General features: G+C 42.6%; 1 protein-coding gene and 1 long non-coding RNA gene across 3 annotated transcripts; one reads left to right on the top strand and one right to left on the bottom strand.

Annotated features, from left to right (window-relative positions):
* Positions 1-1,359: 1,359 nt before the first annotated feature.
* Positions 1,360-7,880, bottom strand: LOC130197598 (uncharacterized). The gene is made up of 2 exons (XR_008832506.1): positions 7,601-7,880; positions 1,360-3,110 (listed from the first exon to the last, which is right to left on the bottom strand). It is a non-coding gene; the product is annotated as an uncharacterized LOC130197598 (long non-coding RNA).
* A 182-nt stretch (positions 7,881-8,062) lies between these two features.
* Positions 8,063-14,210, top strand: LOC130197588 (uncharacterized). 2 transcript variants are annotated; one of them, XM_056420339.1, is made up of 4 exons: positions 8,063-9,408; positions 10,665-10,734; positions 10,894-11,312; positions 13,593-14,210. In XM_056420339.1, exons 1-3 carry the CDS (start codon positions 8,398-8,400, stop codon positions 11,208-11,210), a joined length of 1,398 nt encoding a protein of 465 aa, XP_056276314.1. In that variant the 5' UTR covers positions 8,063-8,397; the 3' UTR covers positions 11,211-11,312; positions 13,593-14,210. The 2 variants fall into 2 exon arrangements, with proteins under 2 accessions (XP_056276314.1, XP_056276313.1); XM_056420338.1 differs by having other exon boundaries at positions 10,665-11,312.
* The last annotated feature ends 308 nt before the right edge of the window (positions 14,211-14,518 follow it).

The raw sequence follows: 14,518 nt of genomic DNA on the forward strand, positions 1-14,518 counted from the left end.
CACTGCCTCTTAGGGAAATAAGAGAGGTCGCATAGCTTGAGCCAAAATTGAACATTGTGTCAGCATAGTGTGTTAAACCACACCAACAGATGTGGCTGTTTCTGGAGGTGGTTCAACCAAGGTTTTGCATGAATGCCCATCTTTCTTTAATTAATGTCCACAAAGCATAGAAACACCTCCACTGACCCTCGGTGGCTCTTCTCACGGCAAGTCAACATCAGGACAAGTTTGCAAAGCATCTGTAAATACGACCACAAGGCGCTTTTTAATGATCCTCCGTCTATCTGATCGGGGATCAGATGTGAACCACGTGATGGTCTCAACAGCATCTCCAGAGAACATCAGGGGATGGTTTCCTTTGCCATCTGCTGTACGTTTCCAAATCTCCACAATAAAAGACACTGAGAGCTTCTTTTTGTTTGAGGCTGATTTTAAGTCATTATTTGAAGCAAATGTGAAGCAGTGGGAAGAACATGATGATTTTTACGTTAATTTCGTACCTTGGAGAATTGTATCATAACAGATGTGATATTAAACACAGTACTGTGTAATAAGTGTCTGTCAGGTCGAGCACGGCTTTGAGTTCTCCCTCGGTGCACTGATTTAAGTGCACCGCTATTCATCTCAGATGCAACAATGTGAAGGCTGGAGGCTTCAGTGGTCGTGTTGCACGGCAGGGGCCGAGAAGGAATGATTCAGCTGTTGTTTGTGAGTAGGAGAGATTTCTCTGAACAAATGGACGGCCGTGAACTTGAAGGTCAGGGGAATTGGAAAAATTGACGGTTTGGACCATCGCTTGCTCTGTACTAATGAAACCACACTTTAAAATTCCAGGAGGCTTGGAAAAAAAACAAGAATTGAATGAAGTTTTCTGCTGAATATGTAAGACAGCAAAGAAGTTTGCAGTTATTATATCTCGCCTCAATACACACAGCCTCTCACTCTCGAAATGTTACGTGATCAGTTTTAAATATCTGGATCTTTAAGAAAGAAAAACATCCTTACTGTGCTGTGAACATTTCTCGACTGTTTACTTCATTTTGCCTTTTGAGCTATTTTAACACAGACTTATCTTGTCCTCCACTTAAGATAAGATAAGATTAGATAAGATAAGATAAGATTAGATGAGAAAAGATAACCAAAGGAGATTTCTGGCAGATGAAAACTTCTCCCATGTGAGCTTAATTGTAAAACCAGTGTCACATGAAAGGGGAATTAGCAAACCGGCTAAATAAGTAAAGTTAAACAACTACATGTTTCATCCACGACTATTGTCACAGTGTAGGCAGTGAAAACAAATCGCTAATGCCAGATAGTCCGGCAATCATAGCACAGTAACACTACTAAAGGTCAGATACCAAAGGTTTAATGATTTTTATTGACAACCCCCTGCCCCAAATGTAATTTGCCAAGAATAGCAAGGTATAGCTCATAAACATACCGATTTTTGCAGATGCAAAGATATGCAGGTCATTCCCTTTCTTTACTATGCCTGAAATCAATAAAGGAAAAGAGCACAATCTACTTCAACTTGGTGTAAATGTCAAAAACTTGCACCATTTTGCTCCAACGTTTTCAAATGTCTTTGTTTGTGTTTTTTTATAAAACAGTTGGATCCTTGAAAGCTTCTCTGTGAGGCCTGATCTTAATAGTTTCTGCTACTTTATACTTCCAAAACATGCCATCACCCTTTTACACATAATGCATTGTTATAGATGTAAATACCAAAACATTAAATGAGAACAGTAGCATACCACATTAATGTTAACAGTATTAAGAAATCATATATATAATATAATTATTTAACACTCACAGGTTCCATTTCTTTTTTACTTCATTTCAATAAAGGTTTTGAATGCTTCTTTCACCGTTGCACAAATGTGATAAATGTAATGGATTTTGACAGTGGTCATTTAAAACCTTCTGCCCTGGACTAACGACTACATTCCTTGGCATAGCTGCTTAATGAACATTGGGATGTGGGTTTATCTGGATCAGTGCATGTTAGTGCTCCTGCTTAGATTAGAGTGAAAAGAAGTCTGACTGTATGTTCCTGTTGTAGAATCAGTGTCCTGGTTTAAATGGCAGGCCGGGCTTCCATTTAAAAAAGGTATGTTTTTGTTTCCCTCGTGTTATTTGGCATCCTTTAGTGGGACTTGTATCTGTCAAACAACATCTTGACTCACAAGCTGGTCTTTTGGTACAGAGTAAAATATCTCAACAACTATCTGATGGATTGGCATGACGTTTGACACACACATGTATGTTCCCCCTTACGGTGAATTGTAATAATTTCACAAGTGGCACCATTTTCTGGTAAAGATTGTAATTTGTCCAATTGTTTTGTTTTTTGTCATGGTGATAATTGTGAGCCTGTTACCATTTAGCTGAAAGCACAGCTGTGTAAAGTCTCATCGAGCTGCTAATGTGGCTAACTGTCCTAAAAAAAACTAAACAATTCAGTGTTTACATTTATGTACAGTAAATGTTCTCAAATCTAAATTCATAGATTTATCAAAACTCTCCAGAATTACCTCCATTGCTGCTCAACCTCAAGAAATTTGTGTATTTTGAATCTTGCATTTGGAAAGTCGTTGTACCTCATCGCTTGACTTATGGATATTTGCACTGCTTCTGTCTCGACGTTGTCTCCTCTTCAGCTCACATGGATCTGGTTTTAGAATTGCCGCATATTCATCTGAAGCTTCATTACAAACATGATCTTGTTTTCCCTGTAGGAAATCCTTGGTGACTTAAATCCTATCAACAGGGCTAAATTAATTATTTATTTCCCATTACTTTACTGTCAGCCACGGCAACAGCTCTCTGCAAGACATCCCAGCAGCTGGGCTGCTCGCCACCCACTTTGCCTGTCATTATCCTTTCCATGAGTGCTTTTTGACATTGCCATTTGGATTTCAGGGCTTTTTAAGCTGACTATCATGTCGCTGGACCCAAAAGCAAGGACACGGAGCAGTAATACACAATTATATCTAATACAAGGCCAAAGATGGAAGAGGTGTGGGATCCGTGATGGCGTCCTCTGCGGGCTGGAGGCCGGTTGGGATGATGAGGCATTTCTCCAGGAGAGTTCCAGGGGGAAGCAGAGACTGGGGATGGGAGAGCACAAGTTTACAGACAATAATATACTGAAAATCCAAGAGGCCATAGTAGTCGTTCTGGGAATGTGAACTGATGATCTGGCGAGGAGTTGAGAGAGAACTGAGGGAGATATGCTGTGGGGCTTGATGAAATTTTTTTTTAATGTGTGTGGTGGGTTGATTGGCAGCAGGAGGGGGAAAGGAAGGCCACGCCCGGGCAGATACACACACACACACACACACACACACACACACACACACACACACACACACACACACACACACACACACACACACATATATACAGGACAAACAGGGGACCATGACAGACTCCCGTGTGGTGCCTTTGATACTCCCCATAAAGACAAATTAGCTACACCACCCTGAGGTCTTTAACACTCTGTGTGCAGCTTGTGATTGACCACATGAAATTGTCTCAAGGTCTTGACGCAATAGATTTAGGAAGGAAAAAAATAATTCTTAAGAAAGTCATTTTGATTTGCTCCGTAATCCATTTTAGCGTCCCTTAAAGCATGAACACAGTGTCTCTCAGCTTCTAACGTCACACTAAAACCATTTTGTTCTCCCACAAAAACTCAAAGGATAACTTATCTTATGAATTGCATGACGAAGTATTTTTTATGGCACCATGACGCAATTAGGTTTCCTGTCTCAGGCATGGAAATTGTTTTATATTCCTCTTTGGTATAATGTCACCATTGTGTTCCCGAAGAGCAGGGCAGGCATTGACACACCGAGAGCTGATATGAGATATGACCTCACTGGCTGTTAGATCTAATGTGGCTTTCTGTAAAATAGTCTCGACGCTGTCACTAGTCACTACCCTGTGATGGAGGAATCACTTCTGACTGCAGTTTTTCGTCTTGCCTCAGGGAATCCAATCTCAATGTTTTTTTTAACTCTTTCACACTGCTACTGCAAATTGGCTTTATTTATGTGATTTCTAGCCTTTTTTCGATATTTTACATCACCATTTGCTCTTTTTCCCCCCCAAATAACTAATATAATCGAATTCCAAGACTAGATGGGAATGTAACTTCACAACATGCAATAATTGACTCCCAATTGGAGAACTATTGAGAGTGAAATCAGAAGTGTTCATCCTCATGAAAGCACCCAGTTTGCATGTGCACAATATCAAGGATACTAATAAATAACGGGTAAAGATATTTCTTAATTAATGTTCTTCATTAAAACATTGTAGAAGTTCAATGTATTTTAGAAGGTGAATATGGAGCAGACGAGTACTGCAGTGTCAGCAAGGTGCATTCACAAAAGGATTGCATGGCTTCTGCGTCCACTAAACCTGAACAAATGAGACACTAGCAACGAGTGAAATGTACGCATAACTGCGCTGCCAAGCAAATAGTATCTCCGTGCTCCAGTGCTATTTGCACATAATTAAAATGAGGTACAATGAATTCAATTAGCAACAACCTGACCCTTTCTATGCAAATATGCTTCAATTGTTTGCATATTCATGGTGTTGGTGGTAACTAAATTCATCAATTAAAAGTATTAATACAATGCAGGTATTTAATAACCGCAAAAATTCTCAAATGTATAAAAAAATATCTCTTAAAATGAAAGAATGTAATTCCTATACACCTCATTATCTATGTATAATTCCACCCACCCGCATAAATGTGTGTTTGCGGTGCAGTCGTGTGTATGCGCATAATGAAAGGAGTGAAGTTAAATGAGCCAGAGTTTGACCCAAGTCTGGTTTATAAGGCCCAATCGACTCAGGATGTCAAGCATAATGAAATGGTATGTCACACCTCACAACTGACCGCAACCGACGCATTGAACTGAACCACATTCATACTTTGCCACATGGATAATTGCAAACAGATGCAGAAAAAAGGGCAAATTGCACTTTGTTTGCACCTTTAGTGTAATATCTTTCGTGAATCTGACCTTCAGACACGACAGATAGCGGTTCATTCACGGTCCTATCGGTGGCCACAATATATCCTTTCGTATATTTGTACCTCTGTGTACATAAAAGCAATGATCTGAGTGGCTGCATGAATGAAGTGTCTGCATAGGACTCACTGCGGCTGTGTTTCTTTTGGGGAACGGAATCACTGTTTGCTTCATTATGCAGTGCTATAATTATAATGTACATGATGGGGAGCTTAAATTACTCATGATAATATAATGTTGAAAGAGCATGTGATCAGTGCATTGTTAGAATACTTCTGTTGGCTTTAAAGTTTGTAAACACAATGTCCACAGTAACAGACCCTAGTATATCTTAACACACTGTGGCGGTAAGTATTTTGAGGATCTGTGGTAGGTTTTCACTTAATAGTTATAATGGTTATGTTGCAATTGCATCAGCATAGTATTTTAAATGTGTAAAAAATCTTAACACAAGGCCATAGCAGTAGGCTGTAGACAGGACAATACAACACAGGCTAAATTAATAACGTATACATTAAACACAACAAAACACTCAATGTGAGGGAGGCAACAACTATAGATTGAAACTTAAATACAAATGTTCTTAAAAAGGTTTTACATGATATTTGAACATCTTGGTTATTCAAATATGTTTCAGTTGGTTGATTAATTATTTGACCTAGTCGGATGACTGCAGACCGACTGACAGACAATATGGCTTTAAACGCTCTGTGGATTTTTCATGTTGTGCCCTTGAAGTAACAGCTTCAAATCAATAGGACACACTGGAAGTGATTGTAATGAGGCTAAAAGTAAGCCTTGTTGATATCATAGATGAACATTGATCATATAACGTATTACTTGCAAACTAATGCATTTCTAACAATTTGCATACTGTGTAAATAGGCCACACATCACTGACATCATATTGAGCTCCGGTTATAGGCTAGAAGTATCCATATGTGCTAATGAGGTCATCTTAACCCTGGTGAGGACAGCAGAGCGGCAGAGCGGCCAAGTGTGGCTCCCATTCTCCACTTTGTGGTTGCCCTCCAGTCGTACAGCCAAGCGAGAGGTTTGCAGGCCAACACAAAAGAGTGTGATGTAAGAGCTTCATAAGCTCTGAACTTTCTGAGGCAACACACACACACACACACACACACATGTACAAAACCCGGCAATAGGTAATGGTGCTGGCAGTATGACAACTATAACTTTTGATATTCCTTTTGTAGCTCGGATACAAAGATGTGCCTGAGGAAGCCTGACTGTGAAATACTGAGATTATCGACTTTCGCGTCTTTTTGTCTTTCTCTCTGGACTGTGTACGCATATGTATGAGATAGATAGATAGAGTTGGAGGGAAGCCGTGTAAAAAATACTAAAATGTCCAATATTTGAGAAAAAGTCGAAAATAGTTTTTTAATAGTTCTCCAATCAGAATCAGAATCAGATCAGAATCGGCTTTATTGGCCACGTATATGTGCACATACATGGAATTTGACAGTTAACAGTTAACATCCATATCTGTTGAAAATGTCATCACTTCATCATTTTATCCTATGTGAAATTTTCATAAATAGCATATGAAAATGAGACCGAAAAAATGTTTTGTGAGGTCATAGTTACCTTTGACCACCACATTGTAATCAGTTCCTCTTTGAGCGGAGACGTTCCCAAAGTGGACATTTGTGCCAAAATTGAAGAAATCTGCTAAAGGCATTCCTGAGATATTGCGCTCGCAAAAATTGGAGGGACATGAGGTCACACTGACATTGACCTTCTGATCTCCAGAATCTGAACTTTATACTATATATATATATATATGTATGTATGTATATAGACTTAAAGTAATTTCAGCTGTGTTTCATCTACAATCTTTCCCCGCAGCTGGGACCCGACTGCTTATCCTCTTGCTGGTATGGATGAATCCCCTTCATCCTCCTCTGCTGTTATTCTCAGTAATTTCTTTTTCTTTTTACAACCCATTGTCTTTTTAAAAAGCTACAGTTTTTCATTTAGAATATAAATGTCTTTTCTTCGTGTCTGCGGATTTAGAGCCTCTACAGAGACGCGTTATGCTATTTCTGAGAGAGATCTTGATTGCTCATGCAGCTTATTGTTCCTGTGTTTAGCCTGACATTATGGTTATCTGTAGTGAGCAGAGATTGATTTAGAATGAAAAGGATGGAGAATGTAATATGGCCTGAATAGTTCAAATGGCATGTAAACACCATTGTATGGACTCGAGAGGAAGAAGGCTGTGTGATTTTCGATAGTGGCCTTCCTCAGCAAAGTTAAGTTTCTCTCAACTGTTGAGGTGAAGCCACTTTAACCGTGACAATGAGGGAGTGGGAATGACAGGAATGGCAAAGAGCAAAGAGGGGAAGGCATCGGTGGGGAGAGGTAGAGAAAACAGATACAGAAGAATTGTCAAAACATTTTCCCTTGTACAAAGGCAGTGGCCGTGTCCCCTTGACTCAGAGTGCTATCTACTGCCTCATATGTGTATGTTTGAAACCCCACCTCCCCCAGTGCTTCTCTCCTCTCCTCCCCTCCCCTTCCCTCACCTCCTCCTTCGGTCTCCGGCTGAGGAATCCCAGGCAGCGTTTAATTGCCGAGTGCAAAGGCTTTCGTTGGGCTAATGAGCTCAGCACCGGAGCTGGGACTCTTTTTTCATGCACTCTCTGAGACACAGAAATCCTTCACCGGAGCAGCCTCGCAAGGCGGCTGGATTTTTAGATGGAGGGGAAAAGAAGGAATTCCTAAATTCAGGTACAACCGACTGTGTGAGAGAATATACGAGAGGCAGGAGACGGAGAAAGAGGTGGAGAAAGAAAGGAGAGCGGGAGAGGGGAGGGGAGGAAATGGGAAATACACAGTCACACACACACACACATAGAGAGAGAGAGCGAGAGAGAGAGCGAGAGAGCGAGAGAGAGAGGAAGCCTGCAGCAGCAAATGAGACAGAACAACGAGGCGGGAGAGGTAGAAAGAGAGACGGAGAGGAAAGGAGGTGGAGAGGGGCCCCGTGTAGGAGAGAGGGCTACAGGGTGAGGAAGAAGTAGAGAAAAAGTTAGGAGAAGTAAGAAAAGGAGGTGTTTTAGGGAAAGGAAATAACTGGTGCAGAGATTAACAACTACAGGAGAGAAGTAGCAGAGAAACAACAGACAGGAAGGAAGGGGAGGGAGAAGTCTTGGGTCGAGAGGAAGGGAAAAAAAAAAGAGCTGAAGAAAAGTTTTCTTGTGGGAAGACTCAGATGAGGAAAACAGAGCGAGTGAATGACTGCGCTAGAGAGAGCAGAGAGGGGAGGTAACCAATTGTTTTCTCAGGCGTTTTCCACACAAGCCTCTTGACTTCTTTGGACATGTACACAGAAGGCTCACAAACAACGGGACACCACCGATTTCTTCAGCACATCAACACCAACGCCTCCTGCTCCCGTCAGCACTGCGTCCGCTATGAGCAGCCAGCGTACGGCCATCACGGCGGGCCGGGATCCCAACCAGCATCAGTCAGACAGACAGACCATAAATCACCGGACTGCAGGAGAGACACCCAGTCTCCTCGGCTTAAAGACGGAGGAGGGAGAGCTTTCGTCGCGGACAGAGCTGAGAGAAGCGGCCATCGCAGCCCACAGAGGAGGCCTGTGTTTGCAGGGCCCGGCCCTTACAGCCAGTCAGACGACTTGAGCCAAGTTTGCCCCTGGGAGTTGAACCCTGCCCAGTGGAGCTACCCGCCGGAGCCTGGGGCGAGACACTACCCGTCTGTCAGAGAACAGTGTGGCTGTGTGGTGCACGGCGACACCAGGGCACACCCCTTTAATTCCGGGGTACCACATCCTCTTCCCCATCTTCAGGTCAAAGGTCAAGGGTACAGGCACCGGAGGACAGTCAGGTATGTGTCAATGCAAGAGGAGGAAGAACAGTTTGGATGCAACTCTGAGAGCTATTATTCAGAGCCACACAATCCTCATCTGGGTCAATTACACATGCCAAATGGCCACTGTGGACCAAGGCCTGTCGTCTTTGAGGGAAGGGAGGAAAGAGATAGCCATCAGGTCCAGGGCAGACTGAAGGGTGGATCAGAGGAGGACTGTAATGGATGCTGTGGCTCTCACAAAGGTTTCTTCCCCACTGAAGTCCTACAAAAACACTTGAACCAAAGAAGACAGAAGGAGCCATGCCTCCCACCCTCTGGAACCAGCAGCCCAGAGCCCTCAAAACTGACAACCAACGGGGACCATCAGGTCCACGGTTCGGCTGTGGCGAAGCAGAAGAGGAGGCAGGACTCGGTGAGGGATCAAATCAAACAAGTGGTGACAGATCTGGAGGATGTGTTGGGGGGTTTGAAGCAAGTTCACATGGAGATGAAAGAGGTAGGAAGGTCTATTATTATAGATGTCTATTCTTTACATCAAGGAGACTTAACATGAAGGTCTGCATGTAGACGGCTCAGCCTTTTATCCATACTCCCCTGGATCATGTGGCATTTCAAAGGATTAGATTCAAAGAAAAATTGTCTATCTGTGTGTCTATGTTCATGAGAACATGGACACACAGATAGACAATGTCATGATAGGCTTGTGTATGTGTGTGTGTGTGTGTGTGTGGGGGGGGGGGGGGGGATGCTAACTGCATGTTTGTGACTCACCTATCGTCTCTTACCGAAGCTGTGATTGAGAACAAATTGCACTGACCTTTTGCAGAAAGCTGCAGACATTGGCAGCACAATAAAAAAAGCCTGCCTTAAGACTGTTACCATTTTGCATGCAGCTGTAAAATACCTTTGATTCACAGCTGAATGCATCTGTGCAAAGTCGGACATAAAATACCTTCATGATCGGGATTAGAGACAACTAAAAACCAGAAGATATCAAAATAAACATATACTTTGGCAGTGGTGGAAGAAGTACTGGGATCCAAATGTACCAAGGCCATAACGTAAACACTCGTGAAAAAGTAGGAGAAAGTTGTATCAGCTAAATGTACTAAAAGTAAAAAATAGATAATCATATATGATAGCATTAGATTGTTACTAGTGATCAATGCATGAATCAGAATGTTTCTGTTGTAGCTGACCGTAGCGCTAATGTTAACTACTTTATTTACAGATAGATAGTTTAATTCAGAGGTTTCCAATGAAGTCTTGTGACTCTCTTAAGGGTCGTAAGATACATCTGTGGGGTTGTGAGAGAAAAGTAGGAAAAAGCTAATTGCCACTACACAGATCTATATTCATTTCTGAAAGATATTCTCTGTATTCAGCTTTTTGTGAAAAGACTTACCTCTTCCATTACATGAAACCATCCCAGCAGTTCGAAGGGGATACGATACGTCTTCTTGACTGAACTGTGAACAACTCATCTGAAATATAACAAGGAGCCTGATTTAGACACTTTTTTTTGTGTGAAAGGGTTACAAGCCAAAAAAAGTTGGGAACCACTCTAGTTTTTGTATTTTTAGGAATGCATTGTATTTGATAAGCTTATCAAATGTTTTTCAGTAAAATCTTAATCTGAAAAGTAGTCGTGGAGTAGCAGTGGAGTGGAAGTGGGATTAAATGGAAATACGTGAGTAAAGTACTGTCGTTGAGTAAATGTTCTGAGGACAGAGTCTCTTTATTGTCATTCAGGTGGTCCAGCAGATCGATCGTCTCACAGCCAGAATTGACCTCAGCGAGGAGAAGCCCCGCATCACTCAGGGTGCGTCCATTAATTTTCACGGCTCAACTCAGTCAGGTGACCTGAGGGTGTCCCGGCTGCATGATCACGAGCCTGCTCCAGTCCAGGCGATGCAACACATTTACGAAGACCGCATCATTTTAAGAACTAACTCTCCCTCCCCTGTTCACTTGGCCTCAGTCGTCAAAACCAGCCGCTTCACCCCACCCACCATCACTAAGGACATCAACCATGATAGGCCAGGTGTAAACGGCCACCCGCCTCACCTCTATCCCCGCAGAGACTCCGACCACGTTGGCCAAACTCATCCAGAGCCCCACCCCCAGAGCCTCGACCCTACGGTCATTATTGGCAACAGCACCTCCAGTTCAAGAACTCAGAAGCCTCCTCTTAACCCTCAAAACGGGCGCTGTGGGAAGGGCCCGTACCCGCCTCCCAAGCCTGTGAGGACCCCTGCCTATCCCGCAAGAAGCTGCCAGAGCACCAGCATGGTTTGAGGGAGGGGGGTGATCTGCCCCAGTGCCATGGGGGCCTGAAACGTGAGACCCTGCTGCAGCGAGTGGAGGTCAGAACGGGACCAGGCAGGGGAACAACTCAAGGTAAGTTCAGATTTCTCTCTCTCTCTCTCTTGTTTTACACTGTTGATGTTTCCATCAGCGCTCTCATCTGATGACGTTTGCCATGTTTACCGTAAGCGTAGTTTTCAGTAAATGAGTTGCAGTGTTCCTCCCTGGTACAGAAAAGGGTTTATGTGTGTGTTTGATGTCTGTGTGTGGGCGGCGGTGGAGGGAAGTGGAGGGGGCGTAATGTGTCTGTTGTTGTTGATGTCACATGATTTCCCAGTCTTCACTACACTGCAACATGTGTCTGTCTTGGCAAGTGAAATGAGAAGGGAGTATTTACATTTTAGATTGGTAGCACGCGTTGTCAAAATCAGGCAGCAGGCTGAAAACATTTCTCACTTTTTTGAGTAGATTTGAGTAATATTTGATCTTGCAAAAAAGATTAGACATTAGTTATCAAACATCTGAAAACATCACTCAAAATGAAGGCAAGATTTACTAAAGCAGCTTAAACAAATGTGTTCTTACTTTAATTAGTGGAATCTGACAGCGAAAAAGCAAGATAAAATGTTTTTTGCAGTGTAATTTAGTCATCACTTCGAAAGAACAGAGTTGGCAGGAGCTCAGTCGTTTTTGGCGATGGAAGATCCTGCAGCCGCTCGACTATGACACTAAAGAGGCGTCCTTATATTTAAAGGATGATCATCACTCCGACTCAGAATTGGCAGAATTTACAGTTATCCGGGTTGCTAAAGCTTTTCTTCTCGTGTCACAGTCAGATGTTTCATTAAAGACTGTGATTTAGGAACAGACTTAATAACAACATGACCTATGGGAACAAGTCCTTCTTGCAGTTAGGGGGGAAAGAAGTACACACAGTCCCTTAAAAAAGTCCACCTTTACAGATGTGCAGATACAGTGGATGTTTCTGTACTTCCCTCTTGTGCAGAGTATGCGTAACTGCAATCTGTTTTTCTTTCCTTTGCGAGTTGGGCAAGCACAATCTGGTTTTAATCATAAAACCCTCTGGCCCCACGCCAGAACGGAGTGAGGCAAACTTGGTATATTTGTGACGTCCATATAAACATAAGCACCACTGCACAGTAAAGCGGCTCTTTACATTATGCTGCAGGGAGAGACACGCTCCAAGCGTCAGGTCGAGGCTGTCTGCCAGAGAGACGTGTCGGAAAAGTGCACGTACCTGAGCTTTGATTTATAAAACGAGAGTTTTATGAGTTGTAAGTGTAATGTAGCTTCTCCGTTCAACACTGCCCTTTCTTTTCACTTTCAAAGTCTTTCAAAACATCGATGCATTTGACATTTGACAGCCCTGAATCATCTGAATGAATCACCCACAGCAGGTTCAGTGTTAAAATGACGAGCACAACAGATTTTGTTGTACGTAACCAAGGCCCCCCCCCCCCCCCACACACACACACCCTAACCTTAGTCTTAATACTCAAACAGCTCTTTATTCAGCATTAGCTAATATGGTGTCCTTGGATACACACAAATGAGACATGCTCAAATGAATTAGCTGAACACAAGGCTGGGTTAGTTCCCTGTATAACGCCGAAAACATAAGAAAAGACAGAATTTATAAGCCAATTCCAAATTCATGTTAGAATCAACTTACCACATAGTAATTGGTGCACAGCAGTCTTGAGACAAGGTGTTATTCCTGCGTAGGAGTACTGGTTTCTGCAGCTCTGGGCTGAATGTCACTGGGACCCAAAGGCAACAGCTTATAACATTTCAACTTGTTTTTTTTACTGTTTTAACTCATACACTCTGTGTTCACTAATTTGTACTTTGTATTTACATGCTATGTGAATATGATTTGTGTTTCTGTTGCTGCATAATCAAACTGCCTTTTGATTGCAGAATGGAGTCAATATTGAACCACAGCTCATTTGTGCCTAAGGGCAGTTTTTAGAAGTAGGACTGAGACTCACTTGCAAAGACAAGTACTGGCATAAATGCCCTCACTTCCCACAATGTCCTCATCCTCAAGCGCTAAACCTACATTGGTCTTGACAAAGAAAGCAGTACACAAACACACAAGCAAACAGCTTATGCCACAGCAAAACTTGATGAGATCTGGTTTCCAGTGCTCCTCCCCAGGACGCACATACACAGACCGTCGCTTTCGGTTCAATCGAGATGAACACAGTTTCTATGGCTCCATCCATGAATCATGAAAAGCCTTAAGAAGAAGCACAATCTGTACATATTTCAGCCTGAGCTCACCGAGGTGCTCAGTTCAGAATTTAAATGATATCCCCCCCCCCTCTTTTATCATGATGTTTCCAACAGGAGCTGATGCCACTGAGACAAGCTGTCAGCCGGTGGAAACAGAGCACGGCCTGAAGGTGGGGACATTTCCAAAGGGAAAACTCCCCCCCAAGAGTCGACCTGCAGCTGTACATCACGCAAGCACAGAAGCATGAAGGAGTGGCAGTCAAACCTTCTATTTTTGCTTCTTCATGTGAAGTAGTGGCAAATAATGAGGATGATAAAACAAACTACTACTCAACAGCGCACCAATAGAAAGATAAAATGTATATTTATATGAATATTTCTATTTCTATTACGAATAAATATATTTTCAGGCAGCTTACACCATGTCTGCATCCTACCAAACTTGTTGTATGCTATATAAAGATGTATATCATTAAAATCATTGTACAGACATTTTACAAATAAGGAGCTTGGACAGGTTTCCTCACTGCTACAGTGCATGGTTATCAAAGTATGTCAGAAGCATAATAATCAAGGAGATTGAAAAGTTGGAGAAGCAGAGCTGAGATAACATTGCAAAACAATAGATTATTCTTCCCTTATTCACACAATCTGACGGCTCGAGTTGCGCATTGACCGCTGAATGTCCCACATGTCAATATGAAATAAAAAATGATTGATACCAGCATTTCATTGCCCCTGACTCTGGGACATTATTTATGCATTCACTGAGTCCGAGAGAAGAATCCCAAATGGTTGTGGAAGTTGTGGAAATACTTCTGGGGCTGATCTGGAGATGGCAGTGTGTGATCTCTCATGACCTTATTCTGTCAGGGCGGCCCGGGCCAGTCAGGCCACTGTCTGTGTCTCTTGTTTGTTTAAATCTTGTCTGAGATTTTCACCACTCTGCTCACACAAGCTGCTGCTGCTATTAGAGGACGCCGCCTCCCCTCTGACAACTAGTATAATCCTACACATCACAAAACATCCCCCACTTTCTG

The sequence above is a fragment of the Pseudoliparis swirei genome, chromosome 8 (assembly GCF_029220125.1).
Source record: "Pseudoliparis swirei isolate HS2019 ecotype Mariana Trench chromosome 8, NWPU_hadal_v1, whole genome shotgun sequence".
Taxonomy (NCBI): domain Eukaryota; kingdom Metazoa; phylum Chordata; class Actinopteri; order Perciformes; family Liparidae; genus Pseudoliparis; species Pseudoliparis swirei.

Bases quoted from the DNA above. Each gene is read 5' to 3' on its own strand.
- LOC130197588 (XM_056420338.1), top strand. From the start codon at position 8,398: ATGTACACAGAAGGCTCACAAACAACGGGACACCACCGATTTCTTCAG. The intron at 9,409-10,664 runs GTAGGAAGGTCT...ATTGTCATTCAG, and splicing joins TTCACATGGAGATGAAAGAG to GTGGTCCAGCAGATCGATCG.